Source organism: Lepisosteus oculatus, chromosome 18 (genome assembly GCF_040954835.1).
Source record: "Lepisosteus oculatus isolate fLepOcu1 chromosome 18, fLepOcu1.hap2, whole genome shotgun sequence".
Classification (NCBI taxonomy): domain Eukaryota; kingdom Metazoa; phylum Chordata; class Actinopteri; order Semionotiformes; family Lepisosteidae; genus Lepisosteus; species Lepisosteus oculatus.
The window spans coordinates 19,655,439-19,680,822 of record NC_090713.1 but is presented as its reverse complement, the minus strand read 5'-3'; the positions used below and the strand labels follow the sequence as shown (position 1 = coordinate 19,680,822).

At 48.9% G+C, this 25,384-nt stretch overlaps 1 protein-coding gene across 1 annotated transcript; it reads left to right on the top strand.

The window, feature by feature from the left end:
* The first annotated feature begins 2,785 nt into the window (after positions 1–2,785).
* Positions 2,786–23,974, top strand: LOC102698727 (L-amino-acid oxidase-like). The gene is made up of 9 exons (XM_069180192.1): positions 2,786–2,838; positions 3,115–3,196; positions 3,938–4,055; positions 14,204–14,418; positions 17,436–17,548; positions 18,554–18,755; positions 21,074–21,148; positions 21,972–22,108; positions 22,610–23,974. The coding sequence occupies exons 1-9, from the start codon at positions 2,786–2,788 to the stop codon at positions 23,403–23,405; spliced, it is 1,791 nt and encodes a 596-aa protein (XP_069036293.1). The 3' UTR covers positions 23,406–23,974.
* The last annotated feature ends 1,410 nt before the right edge of the window (positions 23,975–25,384 follow it).

Below are 25,384 nucleotides of genomic sequence, written 5' to 3'. Positions count from 1 at the left end.
GGCAGGTGTGTGTGTGTTTCAGGGCTCTCAGAACTATCGGACCGTGTGTGTGTGTGTGTGTTTCAGAGCTCTCAGAACTATCGGACCGTGTGTGTGTGTGTGTTTCAGGGCTCTCAGAACTATCGGACCGTATGTGTGTGTGTGTTTCAGTGCTCTCAGAACTATCGGACCGTGTGTGTGTGTGTTTCAGGGCTCTCAGAACTATCTGACCGTGTGTGTGTTTCAGGGCTCTCAGAACTATTGGACCGTGTGTGTGTGTGTGTGTGTGTGTGTGTTTCAGGGCTCTCAGAACTATTGGACCGTGTGTGTGTGTTTCAGGGCTCTCAGAACTATCGGACCGTGTGTGTGTGTGTTTCAGGGCTCTCAGAACTATCTGACCGTGTGTGTGTGTGTTTCAGGGCTCTCAGAACTATCGGACCGTGTGTGTGTGTGTGTGTGTGTGTGTGTGTGTGTTTCAGGGCTCTCAGAACTATCTGACCGTGTGTGTGTGTGTTTCAGGGCTCTCAGAACTATCTGACCGTGTGTGTGTGTGTGTGTTTCAGGGCTCTCAGAACTATCGGACCGTGTGTGTGTCTCCAGGTTTTGAAGACGGGAGCATTGATTTAAGGACTACTAGGGACGGGAGGTGAGCAGACTCAGGGAGTCTTGAAGTCCTGATCTTCAAAAAGCGTAAAAGAAGAGCTAAAAAAAAACCCGCTGTGAACGTTTTCAGTTCGGCGTATTCGGTGCAGCTCAATGACGCGCCCCCCACACATAGACACTGCAGGGATCGCCGATAACATGAACACCGAACAACACCAGGTTAAATAACGTCCAACTTTTTTCAAAAAAAAAAAACTCCATCAGTGTAAGCCGGTGGTGGGGGTAGAGTTGAGCAACCTGACAGCTTGCGGGAAGGGACTGTCTCGAATTTCGTGCCTTTATGCTCCTATATCGCTTACAAAAATAAGACACCAGCATGGAGGTTATCCTTAGCGATATTCTCCCGGCCTTCCTGACACAGCGAGCCTTTTAATTGGTCTCTAAGAATTCTCTTAATTGCTCCGGGAGCAGTCAAGAGGCAGATCGATGGACGGATCGATTCCCCCCCCAGCTTTTGAAAGAACCTTTTCATCGCGACAGTTAGCGCCGTGGATTCGTTTTGACGATATTTGTGTGTCTGTGTGTGTGGCTGTGGTCGTTGGAGCTACAAGGACCTGGGCATTTTGAGATGAGCACAAAAGAGCCCCCCACCACACACACACACACCCACCCCTCTCTACCAACTGTCCAGATTTTAGCCGAGGGGGGGAGGAAATGAGCCCCCGCGTGGATCATGGGGGACAATAGGGCGCGTGTGTATCGTCCTCGTCTCTTCTTTCAATTCAGCGCTCCACGGCACAAAGGCCGGCCATCGCGGGCTGCCCCTAGTTAAATACAGCCATATGGGCGGCTGTACACCGCGAGAGAGAGAGAAACCCAGAGAGCAGCGTGTGTGTTTCTAATGTAAACCCAGAGAGCAGTGTGTGTGTTTGTAATGTAAACCCAGAGAGCAGTGTGTGTGTGTTTCTAATGTAAACCCAGAGAGCAGTGTGTGTGTTTCTAATGTAAACCCAGAGAGCAGTGTGTGTGTTTTAATGTAAACCCAGGGAGCAGTGTGTGTTTCTAATGTAAACCCAGGGGGCAGTGTGTGTGTTACTAATGTAAACCCAGAGAGCAGTGTGTGTGTTTCTAATGTAAACCCAGGGAGCAGATTGTAATAATAATAATAATAATAATAATAATAATAATTGCTTACACTTATATAGCGCTTTTCTGGACACTCCACTCAAAGCGCTTTACAGGTAATGGGGATCCCCTCCACCACCACCAGTGTGCAGCCCCACCTGGATGATGCGACGGCAGCCATAGTGCACATAGTGCACACATCAGCTCTCAGTGGGGAGAAGAGCAGAGTAATGAAGCCAATTTATAGAGGGGGATTGTTAGGAGGCCATGATAAAGACCGATGGGAAATTTGGCCAGGACACCGGGGTAACACCCCTACTCTTTTCAAGAAACACCCTGGGATTTTTAATGACCACAGAGAGTCAGGACCTCAGTTTTACGTCTCATCCAAAGGACGGCGCCTGTTTACAGTATAGTGTCCCCCGTCACTATACTGGGGCATTAGGACCCACATAAGCCGCAGGGTGAGCGCCCCCTGCTGGCCCCACTAACACCTCTTCCAGCAGCAGCCTCAGCTTTCCCAGGAGTCTCCCCTCCAGGTACTGGCCAGGCTCACACCTGCTGAGTCTCCAGTGGGGCTGCCAGTGGTGAGTCACAGAGTGATATGGCTGCTGTTGCAGGGTGATATGGCAGTGTGTTTCTAATGTAAACCCAGAGAGCAGTGTGTGTGTTTTAATGTAAACCCAGGGAGCAGTGTGTGTTTCTAATGTAAACCCAGAGAGCAGTGTGTGTGTGTTTCTAATGTAAACCCAGAGAGCAGTGTGTGTGTTTCTAATGTAAACCCAGAGAGCAGTGTGTGTTACTAATGAGAACCCAGATATTGATGGTTTGAAAGTATTTATTGAGAGCTCCGTCATAGAAAGATCTGGACTGCCTGGCTGAGGGCGTGGGACCCCGGGCACAGGTCATGGTAGTCATGTCCTGTAGAGCAAAGAGTTTTCCATGGTGGAGCAAGGGATGGAGGAGGGAGTGAGGAAGGATGAAGGAGGGAATATGGAGGGAAGGAGAAGGGAATGTGGAGAGAATGCACAGGGATGAAGGAGGGAATGTGGAGGGATGAAGAAAGGAAGGAAGAGGGATGAAGGATGGAGGAGGGAATGTGGAGGGAGGGAGGAGGGATGAAGGAAGGAGGTGGGAATGTGGAGGGATGAGAAGGGAATGTGGAGGGATGCCCGTAATATTCAATGTAATAATAATGGCAACATGTCGGTACAGTTCAATCCCGGGAGAAGAGATCATGGATTTCATCTCTTTGGAAACTCTCCCGGGAGAGCACTCCTTCTCCCTGAGCTGCCCGATCGGAAGAGATACAAGCACTGCACAGTGGGGAAACCCGAACTCGAACCCGAACTCCGAGTAACATCGCGCTGCGAGGGCTACCATCACAACTTCCCGAATTCCGGCCAGGTGCAATATCGACTGCCTCATCGCCAGACTGAAGCCCGAGAGCACCACCGACCCAGTCTACATCAGCGGGCACTACGATCCCGCTCGTCCTCGCCGCGTCAGCCCACCCCCATCCGAACCATGGGATTGTCCCACTGTGTTGAGGCGTGTGGGATACAGCCGGAGACGGAGACGTGCAGGGAAAGGCCTTCTCCGATCTCTCTTCTTCCCAGTCTCTAATGTCCAACTCCTCACTTCCCCCGGGTGGTGGGAGCTTAGCGCTACAGAGAGGTCCAAAACTCCCGGGTGGAAAACCCCAGGGAAGGGTCTGGCCGGTCCCGATCGGAAGCCCCTCGTCTTAAGGGGCGCTCCGGCCCCTCCTCGTTTGTCCCGAGTTTTGGCACCAGCCCTTTCCCTACAAAAGCCAGACGCCCTCGCCATTCCTGGCTCAGCTCTGGAAGATGGACGCCTGGAAGTGGGGCTGGGGCTGGGAGTGCCTGGCCTCGTTATCCCGTTTTTATCCCCCCCCGATCCTTCGCCGGATCCCGCTCCGGCTTTCAACTTCTGTCGTGTCTCTGTCATGGATGGATCACCCGGCTCTGGTCTCTCCTGCCTACTCTGGATTTCTCCTTCGGAGTCGTTTACCTTGGATCACAGCCCCCCCCGAACACCAGCGCCCCGTCGACACGCCTCGTTCGTCTACCAGCCCCGATCCCAGTCTCCTCTCCCCCCGTGTTTGTCTCACTCCCCTCTGGATTCTATCGCCTGCATAGGGTGGTCCATGACGTAGGTCGGCCTGCCCACTGACGACCTGCACAGCTCGGCGTGGGTTGCCCTGTTCCAGGATGTCCAGAATGCCGGAGAGCCTGACGGTAACCGCCCCCTCTGGTGGATGGGACTGGGTCAGAGGACGACAATCAGCTCCTTCAAGACCTCAGTTCCTCTGAACCATGGGCCTGCGAGTGAGACTGTCCAGACAACGCTGGGGTACTTCCCTCTAAACCGAAGACGGCCTCGCTTGCCTGCGACTTTACATCCATAAGTAATAATATCAAGTTGCCCCACAACTTAACCATCTGTACTCCTGGTATAACAAGACCAGACCTGAACCTCTGGACCATCTCTCCTCCTGGTGGAACAGGACCGGACCTGAACCACTGGACCATCTCTCCTCCTGGTGTAACAAGACCAGACCTGAACCTCTGGACCATCTCTCCTCCTGGAGTAACAGGACTGGACCTGAACCACTAGACCATCTCTCCTCCTGGTGGAACAGGACCGGACCTGAACCACTGGACCAGCTGTCCTCTTGGTGTAACAGGACTGGACCTGAACCACTGGACCATCTCTCCTCCTGGTGTAACAGGACCGGACCTGACCCACTAGACCATCTCTCCTCCTGGTGTAACAGGACTGGACCTAAACCACTGGACCAGCTGTCCTCCTGGTGTAACAGGACCGGACCTGACCCACTGGACCATCTCTCCTCCTGGTGTAACAGGACCGGACCTGACCCACTAGACCATCTCTCCTCCTGGTGTAACAGGACTGGACCTAAACCACTGGACCAGCTGTCCTCCTGGTGTAACAGGACCGGACCTGACCCACTAGACCATCTCTCCTCCTGGTGTAACAGGACCGGACCTGACCCACTAGACCATCTCTCCTCCTGGTGTAACAGAACCGGACATGACCCACTAGACCATCTCTCCTCCTGGTGTAACAGGACCGGACCTGAACCACTGGACCAGCTGTCCTCCCGGTGTAACAAGCCCTGCTCCTAGACCATTACGAATAGTGAGTCTCTCCTTGTTTATTGCCACTAAGTGTTGAAACCTTAGTGGCAATACATCAACACAATATGCCTGGAGTGTTATTTTATTTTCGTCTTCTTGAGAAAACCCAATTGTTTGAGCTCTGGCTCCAGCAGATGAGTGGGGGAGGTAGGGGGAGGGAGGAGTCACACCCTGTCCTGCGGCACTCCATCTGTGTGCCAGGAAATTCCAAAAGAAGGAAATTAAAACCGACTGACACTCACCCCAGAAGAATGCTGCGTGATCTCTTAACTGGGGCCTCGCTGCTTGATCGGCTGAGGCACTACCAGCAGCCCTGTCGCCCTGCAGCTCCCCGCTGGCAGCCCCACTGGAGACTCAGCAGGTGGGAGCCTGGCCAGTACCTGGAGGGGAGACTCCTGGGAAAGCTGAGGCTGCTGCTGGAAGAGGTGTTAGTGGGGGCCAGCAGGGGGCGCTCACCCTGCGGTCTGTGTGGGTCCTGATGCCCCAGTATAGTGACGGGGGACACTAGACTGTAAACAGGCGCTGTCCTTCAGGTGAGACGTCAAACCGAGGTCCTGACTCTCTGTGGTCATTAAAAATCCCAGGGTGTTTCTCGAGAAGAGTAGGGGTGTTACCCCAGTGTCCTGGTCAAATTCCCCCCTGGTCTTTACCCATCATGGCCTCCTAATAACCCCCCTCTCTGAACTGGCTCCATCACTCTGCTCTCCTCCCCACTGAGAGCTGGGGTGTGGGGAGCGGACTGGCGCCTCATCCAGGTGGGGGTACACACTGATGGGGGTGGAGGGGGATCCCCATGACCTGGAAAGAGCTTGGAGTGGCGCTATAGAAGTGTAAGCAGTTATTATTATTAGACTTTCCAGCACTGAGACCTCACAGGGGCAGAGCGATTGGAAGGAGCCCTCTTTCACCCCAGAGAAAGTAGGAAAGCGTTTAAGAAATGAAACATCTCAGATTCAGACCGTTTTCGGGAATGGGTGTTGAACACAAATAAGATCAGACCACTTTATCGGCCCTATTCAGTTTCTTGCATCAGGAATGTGTCTTTTCACAGACCCCAGCTTGCTCTCCAGGAGACACACAGACAGGGATAGAGAAGCTGGGGGTCAGAGCACAAGGTACAGCGCCCCCTGTAGCAGCTGAGGTGAAGGGCCTTGCTCAGGGGCCCAACAGGGTAGGATCCCTCTGCCAGCCACGGGATTTGAACTGGCAACCTCCCAGCTACAGGCACAGCTCCTCAGCCACAGATCCACCACACCGCCCGCCCTTCACTCCCAAATAAGACTGATTCTCCTGTAACTCGAGGCTAAGCTCATCGACAGGACCCTTGTGTTGTGACAGAACCAGTTTCTCTGCCTGTGTTTGTGCACATGACATCTTTTCGCTTTCTTTCATAAATGTATGTCTTTCTCTTTCCTACAAGACATTCCACATTCCCTTCCGAACACAGTGATTTCAATGAGCGGGCGTCAGATCTGTTTTCAGTGTTTCAATGTCATGGTCTGTGAACACGATCATAATCTCCGTTGCGGCCGTGCTGGAAATTGTCCTCATGCATGACGCAGCCCTGCAGAAAAAGATCGAACTCTGTCTCTGTTCAGTCCTTAGAGATGGTGAGAGGCACAGACAGGGTCAGAGCAACTGTGGGGAACGCGCATGACCCCATGCTCTAGGAAAAAAACAACTCTTCTTGCCCGTGACCTCTGACCTCAAGTTCATGAAGTGCAGAATAAGGTCCACAGCAAAAAATGTTAGTTCAAGTAGGTTTCAGTGTTTCAGCGTCAGCGTGCGTAGGCTGCAAAGGAACAAGTAAAGGTTTATTCAACTCTGAAAAGAGAAGAAAAGAGACAAAACATTGCAGCAAAAAAGGTATATATGTGAACTCCTTAAAGAGTGCCAATATAGTCATGGATCCATCTATTTTATACCTGTTTTATCCAGTACAGGGGCGTAGGTGAGCCGGAGTCTGTCCCAACGAGCAACAGGCACAAGGCAGGATACATCCTGGATGGGACGCCAGTCCATAGCAGGACACACACAGACACACATTCACAACAGGACCAGTTTTCCCAGCAACCGAATTAACCCACCAGCCTGTCTTTAGAGGAAACCGACGCACCTGGAGGGAACCTCAGTAAACCCATGGAGGGGAACATGCAAACTCCACCCAGACAGCAGCCCACAAACTGTGCCCAGGGCCCCAGTGCTAAACACAGTCGCATTGCTCACCACTGTGCCACTGTGGCGCCCCGCGGGGTTATCACAGAACGCATATTGCGACTCGCGTGCGCTTGATGAGAAACTATTTGTGCCCGTGTCTCACAGAGGGCCAAGGTGGATTCGAACCAGGAATCTTCTGACATAGCAGGCTCAGCGCTGCAGCTTCACCAGCTGTGCTTGGCTCTTAGCTGGCATACGCTGCTAGGAAAAAAAAGAAAGAAAAACTTGTTTGCATTGTTTTGAAGTATGCACTCACTCAATTTGCCCCAGGTGCTGTGTTCGTTTCCTTACTCTGCAGAATTGTTCGATCAGGCAGGCGAGGAGCGAGCACAAAGCTCTCACCCTTCTCCTGCTCATGTCTGCCTCCTCCTGACCAAAATCCCCAGCATGTCTCAGTTATCGTATGCCAGCAGCCATATCACCCTGCAGCTCCCCTCTGGCAGCCCCACTGGAGATTCAGCAGGTGGGAGCCTGGCCAGTACCTGGAGGGGAGACTCCTGGGAAAAGCTGAGGCTGCTGCTGGAAGAGGTGTTAGTGGGGCCAGTAGGAGGCGCTTGTACTTACGAAAAAATTGCCTCCTAATTAGGCGATATAGTAAAATGCCTCCTAATTAGCCGATAGCATCGATCGATTTGAGTGTACGAACACCCTATAAAGCTACCGAGAGCTCAGCTCAGCTCAGACCGTGCGTTTAGTGTTGCGGCAGTGTCTGTTCAGCGCTACACAAATAAACGCCGGGTTTATTCACAATGCAATGTTAATATTCGGGCTTTAACATGAACGTGCGGACAGGCGTATCCTTAAACTAGAGAGACTGTACCGTGCAGTCGGTTCCGCTGCTGAAAACTAACGATGCATAATGATACTGTAGGTGTTCTAAGACAATTCTGCCATCTTGATACATATCATATAAAATAATGTACTATCCCGTAATTTCGCGTTAACATGAACGATTTTTTCCCCCTTTGATGGCAACTGTACGTGTTTCAGTATGGCTCTTGCTTGCTGCTGTTTGCCGCTCCGTAACATCTTTGTTTCAACCTTCTCAAGTTCAGCATCAAGTTCTTATCGCGCAGTAAGAGCAAATGAGCAATTAATGACATTCTGATCAAAGCATTTGTGTTCTCTCAAATTGACTACTACAATGCTCTACTCGCTAGGGGATCTGAATCTAGTCTGAACAAACTGCAGTATGGCCAAAATTCAGCAGCCAGAATCCTGACCAGGTCTAGTGCAAGCGATCACATTACTCCTGTCCTGGAGTCCTTGCACTGGCTTCCAGTCAAATTCCGTGTGGATTTAAAAATCCTCATGCTCACCTATAAGGCTCTGAATGGCTTGGCACCTCAGTACCTGTCTGAGCTATTATCGCCCTACTCCCCACCTCGCAACCTTCGCTCTTCAAATTCTGCTCTCCTAACTGTCCCCCCCAAGCCCGTCTACATTGTATGGGCGACAGGGCCTTCTCCTGTTATGCCCCCAAGCTCTGGAACTCTCTGCCCAGGGAGATCAGAGAGTCACCTTCTCTAAACTCCTTCAAATCCAGCCTCCAGACCCTCTTCTTCAGAAGAGCCTTTACTGAACTGGTTCCATTCTTCACCCCTCTGCTTTTCTTAGTACCTCCATCCACGGTCTCCTCTGTGTGTTGTCATTGTGTTTTATCTGGTGTGTTCTTCTTATTTATTGTTGTTGTCATTCTGTAAAGCGCTTTGAGAAGCCACCTTTAAAGGCGCTATATAAAATAAAGTTGATTATTATTATTATTATTATTATTATTATTATTATTATTATTATTATTATTATTATTATTCTATGACTCGTCTCTCTTTCTCCCATTTGAACTACCCAAATACCTTGTTTGTTTTTGTCTGTGGGCGGGCATGTCTTGTATTAAGGAGGCTGACCTGTTGGGGTGCGGGGCTCCCCGAGTGTGGAGGACCCTGGAGCTCGGGTTCGAGAGAGGGAGAGACCCTGGGCCCGGAAAGATGGGTTAAGTGACAGGGAAGGCGAAACTCAGGAAAGCGTTCCAGCCATCAAGGGGGACCCCCCCTGAGTTAACTCGCAAAAACGAGATAGCGGATGATCTCGTAATTCGGAGAGCCGATTATCTCGTAATAATGAGGTAGTGCATTCCCATGGAGTGTATGTGATCATCGCATCGATAGCACAATTGCCATACAACACCATATTGTAATGCATACGGCCGATATTGCAGGTGGTGCGAGCCGGGTGACGTCACCGCACTTCCCTGTGGATAGCAGGGACCCCAGCCTCTGGCCTGAGAGAGATCTCCGGCCTGAGGGAACTCAGTGGAACCGGCAGCCCAGTATGTGATCTCCTGTCCCAGCCTGAGGAACAGTGAGCCTGTCTCTCAATAATAATAATAATACAGTGTGTGATCTCCTGTCCCAGCCTGAGGAACAGACAGTGAGCCTGTCTCTCAATAATAATAATACAGTGTGTGATCTCCTGTCCCAGCCTGAGGAACAGACAGTGAGCCTGTCTCTCAATAATAATAATACAGTGTGTGATCTCCTGTCCCAGCCTGAGGAACAGACAGTGAGCCTGTCTCTCAATAATAATAATACAGTGTGTGATCTCCTGTCCCAGCCTGAGGAACAGTGAGCCTGTCTCTCAATAATAATAATAATAATAATACAGTGTGTGATCTCCTGTCCCAGCCTGAGGAACAGTGAGCCTGTCTCTCAATAATAATAATACAGTGTGTGATCTCCTGTCCCAGCCTGAGGAACAGACAGTGAGCCTGTCTCTCAATAATAATAATACAGTGTGTGATCTCCTGTCCCAGCCTGAGGAACAGACAGGGAGCCCGTCTCTCAATAATAATAATACAGTGTGTGATCTCCTGTCCCAGCCTGAGGAACAGACAGTGAGCCTGTCTCTCAATAATAATAATACAGTGTGTGATCTCCTGTCCCAGCCTGAGGAACAGACAGTGAGCCTGTCTCTCAATAATAATAATACAGTGTGTGATCTCCTGTCCCAGCCTGAGGAACAGTGAGCCTGTCTCTCAATAATAATAATAATAATAATACAGTGTGTGATCTCCTGTCCCAGCCTGAGGAACAGTGAGCCTGTCAAACAAACTCCAGTATGTCCAAAATTCAGCAGCCAGAATCCTGACCAGGTCTAGTGCAAGTGTTCACATTACTCCTGTCCTGGAGTCCTTGCACTGGCTTCCGGTCAAATTCTGTGTGGACTGTAAAATCCTCATGCTCACCTATAAGGCTCTGCATGGCTTGGCACCTCAGTACCTGTCTGAGCTATTATCGCCCTGCTCCCCACCTCGCAATCCTCGCTCTTCGAATTCTGCCCTCCTTACTGTCCCCCCAAGCCCGTCTACATTGTAGGGGTGACAGGGCCTTCTCCTGTTATGCCCCCAAGCTCTGGAACTCTATCCCCAAGGAAATCAGAGAGCGACCTTCTCTAAACTCCTTCAAATCCAGACTCCAAACCCTCTTCTTCAGAAGAGCCTTTACTGAACTGGTTCCATTCTTCACCCCTCTGCTTTTCTTAGTACCACCATCCACGGTCTCCTCTGTGTATTGTCATTGTGTTTTATCTTGTGTGTTCTTCTTATTTATTGTTGTTGTCATCCTGTAAAGGGCTTTGAGAAGCCACCTTTAAAGGTGCTATATAAAAAAAGTGTATTATTATTATTATTATTATTATTATTATTATTATTATTATTATTATTATTACCACCAACATTGCTCAGTCAGAGCTCTTCCAGCACCATCAGATGAAAAACAGACAATCACTATGTCGAAGAAAAGTCTTCACTCAGGTTAGGTGTGGTCAAGCAGAGTCCCTTTATACATGCGCATGGGGAGGATTTAATCATGCCGACCTTAGAGCAGCCTCTCATACAGATCTGTGAGTAACCTCTCCACCGAGATGATAAATGCAATGAGTTTTATACAGGAAATTCACACAGGAAGCTCTTTCTAAGTTTCCATATTAGGAGTTGTTTTTTTCTCTCTACAAACATTTCTTTGTAGTTGACCACAGTTCTACCTTGCAAACAGACAAAAGGAAGTATATAAATAAAAGGTATGAAATGAGCTAGACATTCTGCGGTTGTACCATTAAATGTCAAATAATATGCTTGCAATTGTTCTCTCATACTGTTGCTGGGTAAAAAGCATTTTTTAAAGCCAACTAGTCACTATCTTATACACTTAAAAAAAAGATAAATGCTAAAATTCTTCCTCAACTATAAGACCCCTCCCTGCAAACATTTTTTTTGTCATTGTTCAACTCCTGAATGCTTTTTGGTATAAAGGAAGTTTTTGGTAAAAGAGTCTTTAGACAGGGGATCTGGTACTTTCACCCAGAGGGCATTTCTAACATGTTGTTTTTCTGCCAGAACAAATCCCCAGATCTGAATGCAAAAGGTTGGAATGTTCCCCACTAAAATTCTTATAAAAAGTGCCACCATTATGCTATTACACAAAACCTCTTTAACCTTCTTAAAAAATACAACCTGCGTTGCACCCTTGCCTCTGTATTGTGCTAGGTATTTATATTCATTTACTCGTGCAATATCAGTTCCATTCACAGCTCCAGGGTTCATAGGAATAGAACATTTCTTTCTAAATTCAATGATCATTGCTTATCAGACTTCTTATGTTGGCGTTTAAAGACAGGGAATTATCCTGACACCAGCTATTAAAAAAAAAAGAGATGCATCTCTTGTCTGTAATTGATTTTTTGTCCTCACTCAAAAGTCCAATCAAGGCAACATGCAGCCACAAACTTGACAATCGAACAGTTGTCAGCGTTTACACAATAATTAGTGTACAATGTGAGGACAACAGTTACTCAGGCTGGTTCTTTTGAGCTGCGGCAGCAGGCGTAGGCTGCAAAGGAACATGTAAAGGTTTATTCTAGGCTGAAAAGAAAAGGGACACAATATTTCGGGTCTGGAGCCTTCTTTGGGTGTGTGAATTAACCTTTACCTGTTCCTTTATAGCTTACGCAAGCTGATGCATTTCTGAGATATACTGAGCGTTTGTCCACGCCCCTCTTGGTCAATCGGATCATAATATGGTCTTTCTTGTCCCAAACTACAGACAGAGATTTAAAGCATGTCAACCGAGTCTAGGAACTGTAAAACAGTGATCATCTGAGACTAAGAATGTGCTCAGTGATTGTGTTGAGATCACTGACTGCAGCATCTTTTAAGGAGGCTGGTTGTGATCTGAATGAGTTCGCTGATGCAGTGAGCATCATATACTCACAATGACACCTGAGTAAGGCTCCACAGCCGAAACATTGTGCCTCTTTTCCTTTAATTAATAATAATTATAATAATAATTGCTTACACTTAGATAGCACTTTTATGGCCAGCAGCCATATCACCCTGCAACTCAAACCTGGCAACCCACTGGAGACTCAGCAGGTGGGAGCCTGGTCAGTACCTGGAGGGGAGACTCCTGGGAAAAACTAAGGTTGCTGCTGGAAGAGGTGTTAGTGGGGCCAGCAGGGGGCGCTCACCCTGCGGTCTGTGTGGGTCCTGATGCCCCAGTATAGTGACGGGGGACACTAGACTGTAAACAGGCGCCGTCCTTCGGATGAGACGTAAAACCGAGGTCCTGACTCTCTGTGGTCATTAAAAATCCCAGGGTGTTTCTCGAAAAGAGTAGGGGTGTACCCCGGCGTCCTGGCCAAATTTCCCATCGGCCTTTATCAATCATGGCCTCCTAACAATCCCCCTCTATGAATTGGCTTCATTACTCTGCTCTCCTCCCCACTGAGGTGTGTGGTGAGCGTTCTGGTGCCCTATGGCTGCCGTCGCATCATCCAGGTGGGGCTGCACATTGGTGGTGGTGGAGGGGATCCCCATTACCTGTAAATCGCTTTGAGTGGATCGTCCAGAAAAGCGCTATATAAGTGTAAGCAATTATTATTACTCCACTCAAAGCGCTTTACAGGTAATGGGGATCCCCTCCACCACCACCAATGTGCAGCCCCACCTGGATGATGCAACTGCAGCCATAGTGCGCCAGAACGCTCCCCACACCCCAGCTCTCAGTGGGGAGAAGAGCAGAGTAATGAAGCCAGTTCATAGATGCATGGAATAAACCTTTACCTGGTTCTTTCGAGTACAGTCCTTTCCGATTGCAGTACAGGGGGTATAACTGGAGGGTTATCTCATTCGAAGGCTGGCCAATCTGGAGTCCCACAGACTCGGTGTGTCTGAACTGGAGGTTTCCCAGGTCTCTTTACAGCAGCCAACGCAGAACTGATTTGCTCAAATGGTCAGCGATGCTAATCAGCCGCCGAGCGCCTTCAGATTACCCTGCCTCTGCACGTCACGCCCACCCGCATCAAGATGAAACCAGCCCCACTCAGGAATGGAAGATTTTTTTTTTAACACTGCCTCGCCCTTCCTAACAAAACTATTGAACCGGCCACGCCCACACACAGCTACCATCTGTCTAAGCACATGACTGAAGGGCAGTCCTGGACGTTATTACACAGGAAATGGTGGCAGAGTACAATGCAATGGGAATTCGCAGGACTAAAAATAAATAAAACCCAAAGCATCTCAATTCTAAATCGCCCGCTGTCGCCAGAGCTAGCCGTTCGCCACACGGCACAGTGGGTTGTATTTGCCCTGGTCCTGTATCTTACCTTTGTGGCCCCCCAACAGCAGCAAGGCCGATCGCTGGGAGTGAACCCTCAAACAAAAGCGCACAGAGGAAATCAGTTTCGTTCACACGACCTGAGCTCGCAAGCAAAAGTAGAAAGCTGAGATCTCCTAGGATGTCTGAGTGCCCGGGGCTAGTGGATTGTCTGTCAAACTCACAGAGACAAGTATTTGTGTAATAATTGCAAAGGTGATTCCAACTTATTATATTATTATAATTTATTATTATATGTATAATCCCAGGTTAATATTTTATTAGTTATTATTTTATCATATTTTATATTATTATTATTATTATTATTATTATTATTATTATTATTATTATTATTATAACTCCTTTGTCCTGTATGGCACATGTTAGTCCTTCTGTGTCGCTTGCCTAAATGAAGATCGAGTCTGTTTTTGCTTCTTCTCTCCCCAGTCACCCTGCTGGGCTGCGTCCTGGCGCTGTTGGCGCAGGGGCAAGCGTACAGCAGCGCCATCCAGAGGTGCTTCCACGACAAGGATTCCGAGTTCCTGCTGGACATCGCAAAGCACGGCCTGATCCGGAAAGGCCCGGCGAAGAAATTCCTGATCGTCGGGGCGGGGATCTCCGGATTGATCGCGGCGAAGCTCCTGGAGGACGCCGGGCACGACGTACGGTATCCCAACACTCTCTCGGGCTCGGGCTCGGGCTCAGCTCCTGGGGGGGAGGGGTGGCGTTGTTCCAAGCTTTTGCTTTTCATAATTAGGTTCCTCCGGAACCGCTGATCCGTGACAACACTCAAAATAATTCCTCCGATGGGATCCGCGGTCCCAATTTCTCATTCCGATTATTAGATCTTGGTCCCAAAATTAATTCATTGAGAGGAAAACATTCGATGAATGTTTTGACCCAAATTTAAAAAATGTTGTCGCAAAACCACTGGTCAAGAGATCGAGTTTGCACAGATTGTGACGTGAAGCGGCCCTTCCTGCTCACTAGTCCCTGTACCGACTAATGTACTGAGATGTGAAGCGGCCCTTCCTGCTCACTAGTCCCTGTACTGACTAATGTCCTGAGATGTGAAGCGGCCCTTCCTGCTCACTAGTCCCTGTACTGGCTAATCTACTGAGATGTGAAGCGGCCCTTCCTGCTCACTAGTCCCTGTACTGACTAATGTCCTGAGATGTGAAGCGGCCCTTCCTGCTCACTAGTCCCTGTACTGACTAATGTACTGAGATGTGAAGCAGCCCTTCCTGCTCACTAGTCCCTGTGCTGACTAATGTACTGAGATGTGAAGCAGCCCTACCTGCTCACTAGTCCCTGTGATGACTAATGTCCTGAGATGTGAAGCGGCCCTTCCTGCTCACTAGTCCCTGTACTGACTAATGTACTGAGATGTGAAGAGGCCCTTCCTGCTCACTAGTCCCTGTGATAACTAATGTACTGAGATGTGAAGCGGCCCTTCCTGCTCACTAGTCCCTGTACTGACTAATGTCCTGAGATGTGAATTGGCCCTTCCTGCTCACTAGTCCCTGTACTGACTAATGTCCTGAGATGTGAAGCGGCCCTTCCTGCTCACTAGTCCCTGTGATAACTAATGTACTGAGATGTGAAGCGGCCCTTCCTGCTCACTAGTCCCTGTACTGACTAATGTCCTGAGATGTGAATTGGCCCTTCCTGCTCACTAGTCCCTGTGATAACTAATGTACTGAGATGTGAAGTGGCCCTTCCTGCTCACTAGTCCCTGTGCTGACTAATGTACTGAGATGTACGAGTGAATAAGTACAGGTTGTGCAGCAGACATTTCACCACAGAAATGTTCCAGCGTGATCCGCAGGCAGAGTTAACCAGTGAGCAGTATTTGCCAGTGAAACTGTCTGGGAGAGGAGAGCAGTATTTCTACTGGATCAGAAGAGCTGGACTCACAAGCCTGCTTGTTTACAGGGTCACAGGGCCGCTTCACCTCAGCGGAAGTCTTGTTGCCTCGTTCTGAATCCCAGAACATGGTGCTGCGTGTACCTGTAAAATGTTTGTCTATTTTGTGATGCAAATTGGAGGTTTTACATGTTACTGTGTACATTTTACTTTAACTGTGTTTTGAAATGCTCTCATCAATAATGATTCTTTCTCACTCCAAAACAGTGTTGCAGTTCCCCTTCAAATTGCAATTTTGATTTAGCAAAGATTTAGCAGTCATTTCGCATGTTTATGTTTCATCTTTAAAATCCTGTCCTCTTTATGGGGCCGGGTGTTTTGTATGTGAGGCATGGTGTTTAAGTAAGTTAAAGACAGATTCCAACACAGTTCACAAAACAGGGATCATCCGTAGGTTCTGTCTTGTTAGTAACACCCTCAAAAGCATTCCCTGTGAAAAGAGCACCTTTGCCAGCAGCCATATCGCCCTGCAGCTCACCACTGGAAGCCCTGCACTGGAGCTCAGCAGGTGGGAGCCTGGTCAGTACCTGGAGGGGAGACTCCTGGGAAAGCTGAGGCTGCTGCTGGAAGAGGTGTTAGTGGGGCCAGCAGGGGGCGCTCACAATGCGGTCCATGTGGGTCCTAATTCCCCAGTATAGTGATGGGGACACTATACTGTAAACAGGCACTGTCCTTCGGATGAGAAGTAAAACCGAGGTCCTGACTCTCTGTGGTCATTAAAAATCCCAGGGTGTTTCTCGAGAAGAGTAGGGGTGTTACCCCGGTGTCCTGGCCAAATTCCCCCCCTGGCCTTTACCCATCATGGCCTCCTAATAACCCCCCTCTCTGAACTGGCTCCATCACTCTGCTCTCCTCCCCACTGAGAGCTGGTTTGTGGGGAGTGTTCTGGCGCACTATGGCTGCCGTCGCATCATCCAGGTGGGGCTGCACACTGGTGGTGGTGGAGGGGATCCCCATTACCTGTAAAGCGCTTTGAGTGGAGTGTCCAGAAAAAGCGCTATATAAGTGTAAGCAATTATTAATTATTATTATTATTATTATTAAGGAAGACCAGCTTTCAGAACCTGCTTAAAATGTTTTTACATGCAGTCGACTTGTTTAACTGTCCAGTTCTGATTCCGGAGCTGAAAGGCAATGTTAGCACCAGGGCATAAATACTCCAGCACAGAAAACATTCAGGAACAGATCCCTGTCTGGGCTTGTTAATACTACGCAGACGTAAACTTAACCACAGAATGGTGCTCAGCAAAAGTACCATAAAATGTCCAGGACAGGACACAAACGTGCGCATCCAGTCTCCAACACCTTCAGATCTGTATATGTTTAGACTTCGCTGACAATCGGAACAGGGATTTGGGATAAGGAGCAGTTCCTATTGCTTTTTAATAACAGGAATATTTTAGCCAATCAAATCCCAGCATCGCAGCAGGAAATGGTCATTACAGCAGGTCAGCAGTGATCAGGATAATAGTTTCAGCTGGCCTGACACTAGAAGTCATTAGAGTTTTTTTTATTTTTGGTGCACATCATTGGACGAATTAGATAATCACATTTTCACTCGGTGTTCATTTCAATTTTGTCTGGCAGATAAAGAGACACACAGAGGGTCATCTGGCTCGTTGCCTTGTTTTGGGGTCTCTGCACAGTATTGAGCTTTCCAGTGTGATTTTTGTATGTGCTCAGGCCTCATCAATCAGCAGCTAAGTGCTGTTACTGCTCTCCTCTGATGCCACAGTGGTGCGTTTTCCTACAGGTGCAGATCCTGGAAGCCAGTGACCGAGTCGGGGGGCGCATTCTCACCCACAGGAACAAGACCAGGGGCTGGTACGCGGAGCTGGGCGCCATGAGAATTCCCTCGACTCACGAGTGAGTGTTTCCCTGCAGTGCTCGTTTCAGGGTGTGATGAGGCGTGAGATGAACCAGCTGAAGAAGCTCTAGTGCTTCACTATTTTTTAACAATTTAACACATTGGCAGAACAAGGTAACTGTGATTCCTGCAGCAGCTGCAAAATTTCCCAGCCAGTGAAGGGTGAATTGTCATTGCCTTGTCATTGTCATCCCTAATGTGCACGAGCCCAGAGGCATAACACTTTGCCTGCCAACACCTTTATAGGCAGATGGCATTTTTCTGGCCCTCCTGCCAAAAAGGGATGCCAGCCTCTGGCGTCTACACTGCATTCAAGGTGTACTTGGAGTTAATGAACAGTGGTTGGCATTTCTGCGTTAATGAACAGTGATTTAAAAAAAAAAAACAGCAGTGGATTAAAAACCCAGAAAGTTCCTGTTCCACCAGAATTCCACAATGTTCCCAAACACATTCGAAAGCATTATGTCGAATTCTTTTTACATTCATTTACTCGTCTGACAAGCTACTAGGCAGGTTGGATTGACTTCTGACAAATGTGACAAGGTGGTCAAACTGTAAATATTTACCATGAGGGAAAAGAGGTATGCAAATTTAAACACTGCATTCCTACTCCTGCCTAACAGCAGGAGGAGGAGGGTTATGAAGTAACAGAGCAGTGCAGACAGGGGGCAGTGTTGCAATTACACCCATTAAAAGGCTAGAATGATCCTGGGATTGAAACGTAGCTCTGGGCAAAATATCTAAAGTCATATTCCTTTTACACCGTGTCACTCTGTTCCTCTGTGCAGATCCGTATTCCTTAGTCATCTGTGACTTCTTCCCAGTACCCACACCCCCAAGTTCCTAAATATCTGCAGCAAACAACACCCTCAGCACATCTGGTTGGTACCGCTGTTGGATTTGAGCACAAAACTCTGCTGGAGCTATATCGGACTGCAATATTACCACGCGATCGCGTCTCGCCTCCGCGTTTAGACGTTCTGCGTCTCCTGTGACCTTTCCAGACTCGTCCATCACTACGTTCAACACTACGGGCTCAAATTATCCGAGTTCATCCAAGCCGACGACAGCGCCTGGTACTTCACCAACGGCGGGCTCCACAGGGCGTTCGACATTAACAAGAACCCCGACCTTCTGGGCTACCCGCTGGAGAAATCGGAAAAGGGGAGGTCTCCTGAGCAGCTGTACTCTGAGGCCATACAAAAGGTGACGATCAATAAACCCCGACAGGGGTATTTGATAACAAAACCCTCTGTCACACAATGGCCAAAGCAGGTCCGTTTTATAACAGAATGGCTCCGCCACAAAAACACTCAAGTAAAATAGGTGCAGTTTATTTACAGTGCTCCCAGTCCTCCCTCACCAGAAAACAAAACCCCAAAAAGAAACAAAACTAAGTCTTCAAATGCAGATAAATCCTCCTTATTGCTTTCTCCCTGTTTTCAGTCGCACTACCTGATATAACAACCAACCCCCTCCTAGGCTGAAGAGCCAGCTTAAATAGCTTGTAAGCCCCTCCCCCCTCTGGAACAAACCATTTCTCCAATTCGATGCAGGGTTTTTCCCATCCCCTTAAATAATTAATAAGTGCTTACACTTCTAGAGCGCTTTTCTGGACACTCCACTCAAAGCGCTTTACAGGTAATGGGGATCCCCTCCACCACCACCAGTGTGCAGCCCCACCTGGATGATGTGATGGCAGCCATAGTGCGCCAGAACACTCCCCACACCCCAGCTCTCAGTGGGGAGGAGAGCAGAGTGATGGAGCCAGTTCAGAGAGGGGGGTAATTAGGAAGCCATGATTGGTAAGGGCCAGAAACACACATAAACTTTTTACGTTTTTATTTAAATGTGAGAGACTGCTCAGAAAAAGCCCACTCCTTCTTCATAAGAATTCCGAAACTGCGTTAGGAAGATTATGTGCCACCACCACTCAGAATGTCATTAATAATTAAGAACTCCTCTAATTCTGCTCTCCTTACTGTCCCCCCAAGCCCGTCTACATTGTAGGGGTGACAGGGCCTTCTCCTGTTATGCCCCCAAGCTCTGGAACTCTCTGCCCAAGGATATCAGAGAGTCACCTTCTCTAAACTCCTTCAAATCCAGACTCCAGACCCTCTTCTTCAGAAGAGCCTTTACTGAACTGGTTCCATTCTTCACCCCTCTGCTCTTCTTAGTACCACCATCCACGGTCTCCTCTGTGTATTGTAAAGGGACAAGTAATAGGTTTATTCCAGGCTGAAAAGAGAAGAGAGAAAACACAACGTTTCAGCCTATTTCAGGTGTGAAGGCTTCACAGCCGAAACGTTGCATTTTTTCTCTTCTCTTTAGGAATAATCCTATAACTAGTTCCTTTGCAGACTACACATGCTGACTCAGCTACCCATCTGTGTATTGTCATGTTGTTTTATCTTGTGTATTCCTTTTATTTATTGGTGTTGTCATTCTGTAGAGCGGTTTGAGAACCCACCTTTAAAGGCGCTATATAAATAAAGTTTTTTATTATTATTATCAATTATTCTAATTTAAGTTTAACCCACGCGAACGAATCCCCTGTTTTAGTTTTGGCGGCCTCTAGTGGCAGGACTGTGGAAATGTCAACCCTTCTATGGGGACGGTCTGCCTCCTGAACTCCTGTCCCAACGCCCAGGACTGCTGTCCTGTGCTGTCTGTTCGAGTCTCACAGTCCCTCTGCCTTCTCTCTCTGGCAGGATTTAAACTTGGGCCACATTGTCGAACAGAAGCCATTTTTTTTGCGCCACCTCAGTATAACGGACTGTAGCTTGGCTTTATATGAGAGCCTCCTGAGTCCATCCCCAGCAATTCTGGAACGGCATCTTCCAATTGAAGGAAGCGGGGGAGTCTATCCCAGCAAGCAACGGGCGCAAGGCAGGGTACACCCCGGATGGGACGCCAGTCCATCACAGAACACACACACACACACCAGGGCAAATGAACCCACCAGCCCGTCAGTGGGAGGAAACACCCACGTAAACACAGGGAGAACATGCAAACTCCACACAGACAGCACCCCAGATCAAATATCCCTCCACCTTTAGATCAGGAGTGTTTGGAGCTTGAAGCTTCCGAGCGATTTCATGAAACCACAGCCGGACTCTAAACTCACTGATCAGCCCTGCCAGTGTGGCTGGTAGCTCTTCCCCACCTTTTCGCAACATGCCAGTGGGATCATTATTCCTCCATACTTGTTTAATGTCTTCATTGGAAAACGCTATTTTTTACACAAGTGAAGATTTGAACAAGAAGTGATTTTGTCTCGTTCTCAACGTAAAATACCTCTGAACGCTTATCTCCCGAAACACGGCTGGAATGAATTCTTTATTGGTGGTCTCTGTGGTACTGTTGTGGTGGACTCTGCTGTCGAACTCATCTCCCCCCGCAGAAGTTGATAAAGCTTGAATTGAAGAGCTCGGCTGCGAGTTCAGTACCCTTTCTGATGTGATCTCTGAAATCGTGAGATTTCCACGGCCTCTGATCTCTGAGACATATTTTTTTTCTTCTAGGTCATCGATGAAATCGAGAGGGATCCATCCCAGTGCCAGTGTATCCTCAAGAAATACGATGTCTATTCCGTAAAGGTGCTGCTCGGTTTGGGTTCTGATCCTGATCATTTCTAGTATTAATTATCCCCGGGGGGTAATGAGATGTAGATGTGGTTGATTATCATAGTTCAGTGGAGATCAAAGGCCAGCAGCCATATCACTCTGCAGCTCCCCACTGGCAGCTCCACTGGAGACTCAGCAGGTGGGAGCCTGGCCAGTACCTGGAGGGGAGACTCCTGGGAAAGCTGAGGCTGCTGCTGGAAGAGGTGTTAGTGGGGCCAGCAGGGGGCGCTCACCCTGCGGTCTGTGTGGGTCCTAATGCCCCAGTATAGTGACGGGGACACTAGACTGTAAACAGGCGCCGTCCTTCGGATGAGACGTAAAACCGAGGTCCTGACTCTCTGTGGTCATTAAAAATCCCAGGGTGTTTCTCGAGAGAAGAGTAGGGGTGTTACCCCGGCGTCCTGGCCAAATTTCCCCCCTGGCCTTTACCCATCATGGCCTCCTAATAACCCCCCTCTCTGAACTGGCTCCATCACTCTGCTCTCCTCCCCACTGAGAGCTGGGGTGTGGGGAGCGGACTGGCGCCTCATCCAGGTGGGGGTACACACTGCTGGGGGTGGAGGGGATCCACAGGACCTGTAAAGCGCTTTGAGTGGAGGGTCCAGAAAAGCGCTATATAAGTGTGAGCAATTATTATTATTATTCTACACATAAGTGCATAAAGCAAAATACAGCTGCTTCGGAAACTGCAGTTGAACAAACAACTAGGTAAGTTACTTCAGCGTTTGGTTACAGATCCAGACAGGCACAGTGGTGAGCATTGTGTTTTTGACGCTTCGCGGTTGTGACCCCACAGGAATACCTCAAGAGAGAAAGTAACCTCAGCAGACACGCTATCCAGATGATTGGAGACATTCTGAACAGCCAGTCCCTGTTTTACACCGCCTTCAGCGAGAACCTGCGAGATGAGGCTGACATCAGCGATGACGTCAAGTGAGATTTGCAAATCGGCGGCGTTTTCGTGGAAAAAAGACAGATTATCAACCTCAACAACATGGCTGGGCGGCTTGTCCCACACTCCCACCACCCTTGGTGTAAAGAAGCGTCACCTACTGTACATAGATCTGTGAAACAGACCTCATTCTTTCTTAAAGTCATCCCACACCCTCGATTTCCTGTTCAGTTTTGATAAGCAGTCCCTTACTCACGCAGCCTCTAACATGATGTGATATAACCAGTACGATCCCCGAGAGAATATTTCAGGGGGAATTCCTGCTACTCCGAAGTTTGAATTCAAATTCGCGGCTGATCCCTAAAACAAACGGAATTGTGATCGCAAAGTGTGGCAATAAATTGAATTGTAGAGTCTTCAGCTATGAAGTTATTCTAATACGGAACCCACACTCATGTTCCGGGTGTTTTCATTTTGACAGGGCTGGAAAAAAGAAACAACAACCCCAAAATGACCTGTCCGTTTGATCTGTTTCCCGCCAGGTTTTACAAAATCGATGGAGGCACGGATCTGCTGCCGCAGGCTCTGAGACAAGACCTGCGGCGCAGCCGTGTGCAGCTGGAGTCAAGAGTTTTGGAAATAAATCAGACCAGCGAGGGTGTCCGGGTGGCCTACAGACACAAACCGGACAACGCGGTCCAAACGGCGGCGGCCGACTACCTCCTGTTCACCGGCACGGCCAAGGCGACTCTGAACGTCAGATTTAACCCCTCTCTCCCCCTGCAGAAGAGAGAGGCCCTGCGCAGCGTCCACTACGACAGCGCGACTAAAATCTTCCTGGTCTTCAAGGAGCGGTTCTGGGAGAAGGAAGGCATCCGCGGGGGGAAGTCCGTCACGGATCGCCCGTCGCGTTTCATCTACTACGGGAGCGAAGCCTTCGAGAGCGGGGTCGGGCTGGTGCTGGCGTCCTACACCTGGGCGGACGAGTCCCTGTTCTTCCTGGGCATGAGCGACGAGGCCTGTCAGGAGGCGGCGCTGAGCGACCTGGCGGCCCTCCACGGCGAGGGCGTCCGCGCTCTGTACGAGGGCGGGGTGGTGAAGAAGTGGAGCCTGGACGAGTACAGCCTGGGCGCCTTCGCCCTCTTCACCCCCTTCCAGCTGACGGATTATCACCGGGACCTGTCCGCGCCCTCTCAGCGGGTCTACTTCGCCGGAGAGCACACCGCCCTGCCCCACGCGTGGATCGAGACGTCGGTGAAGTCCGCCCTGAGGGCGGCCCGGCGTATGAACCACGACGCGGCCGCCAAAGCCGTTCATCACTTAAAGACCGAGCTTTAAACAACAGCCAGGCCAAAATATTAAAAAAAAAACGTATTTTCATATGTAGGTGTAGGGTCATTACAGTGCGTTGTGCTTGCTGTTTATTTCTTCTGTTTTATACTACGATTTGTTTCATACCGGGTGTCCAGTATTATTATAATCTAGAAACGATATGTGGAAATCTGCAAAGTTTATAGAGAGAGACTGAAGACGTGCTCTTTCTAGGCAGTTGAAGTCACGAATGCTGTAGGTTCGATGAGCTGCAGTACTGTATCTTTTTTTTTTAATATGATTGTATCTTTTACAAGAAGACGGAAGGATACTTTAGTTGTCATTTCAGGCCAGCCACAGAGCATTTAGTCCTATTCAAGGGGGGGAGTGGATTTCTAGAAAAAAGTAAAAAAAATCCCATTGAAAGCATGAAACGCAACTGGTGCTACAAGGGGTGTTTGGGTCTCAGACGTTTTTTTTAAGGGTTTGTATAAGGTCAGTGAGTTCCAAAGACGGATAGACGTCTGGGTTTAGAAAAGTACATTCAATGTATGTGATGTACATTTGCTAAAAAATAAAAAACGTTTCAAAGCAGATTCTCTGGTGCTTTATTTTCTGTTAGCCAGCCCTGTCAGTCTTTAAGGACACCATTCCCTTGTCCTGTGTGTGACAGGAAAGTAGCTTCTGGTGAAATATTGTCAAAACATGTTGCATGAACCCTAATGCACTGCAGACATTATTCACAGTGAAAACAGAGAACACAGGGAACTGACTGAAAATCCACAAAACCAAAAGTGTCTCAGTTTATCAAGATCAACACCTGGATCAAGGCTGCCTCTAGGGAAAGTAATGGGAGTGGAGAGATCTTTTATAGCATCAAGGGCAGAAGGCAGCTCTTTACACGCAGAAGTGTAGGTGCGTGGAGCAAGCTGTCACAGCTGATCATTACCTCTGGCCCCACTAACACCTCTTCCAGCAGCAGCCTCAGCTTTCCCAGGAGTCTCCCCCTCCAGGTACTGACCAGGCTCCCACCTGCTGAGTCTCCAGTGGGGGCTGCCAGTGGGGAGCTGCAGGGTGACAGGGCTGCTGGCTGCAGGTTATCAGGTTAGATTTGTGCAACTGGGTCCTGTTACTCTCAAACCTCCAGCCCTGAGCTATGCAGACCTCACCCAACAGCGATGGGAGGTGATATTGCACCGGTCTGGGCCTCCAGAGCAGAAGCATTCAATGCTCCGAATAGGAAAAGGAGATTAAAATAACTTTCACGTTGTAGTGGCCAGTAATAGTTTAGTTGTGGCTTCAGGTGTAAAGTATCCTGGTCTGTGTGCTACTATAAATTTGCTCTCTCCAGAGCATCAGATTTGCAAATATGGGGACCGAACGCTCTGAAAAGCTACAGGTTCGGTGGATTTCTTTTGCCTTTTGTTTTGTGTCTTTTGCAAATAGTCTTCCGCACTGAAGCCCTTTCTGAAATAGATGCTGTTGCTCCCTTGTCTTCCAGCAAGACCTGTTTGTCCCTGTAGTGTCACAATCTTGATTCTTATGAAAGAGATTCTTATGTGCTCCTTAACAAGTACTCCACATAAGTCTTTGGAGGGGAACCGGAGCCTATCCCAGCAGGCAACAGGCACAGGGCAGGTTACACCCTGGGCCAGTCCATCCCAGGACACACCCACTCGCACCAGAGCCTGTTCTCCCAGAAGCCAGTTCACCTCCCGGAATGTTTTTTGGACTGTGGGAGGAAACAGAGGAAAGCCATGTGAGCACAGGGGGAACATGCAAACTCCACACAGACAGCACCCCGAGTCAGGAGTCTAACCCAGGGCCCTTAGCACAGCGCGAGAGCCATGTTAACGACTGCGTTGCACGGTTTCAGGCAGAAATGTCTGTTAAGAAATGGAAAATGATTGTGAACCTTGACATCGCCCCCTGTGTTTCAGCCAGTTGCTCCCCACCTGTCCAACAGTCATGATCACAGGCGTTTAATGGCAAAGATCACACACAAC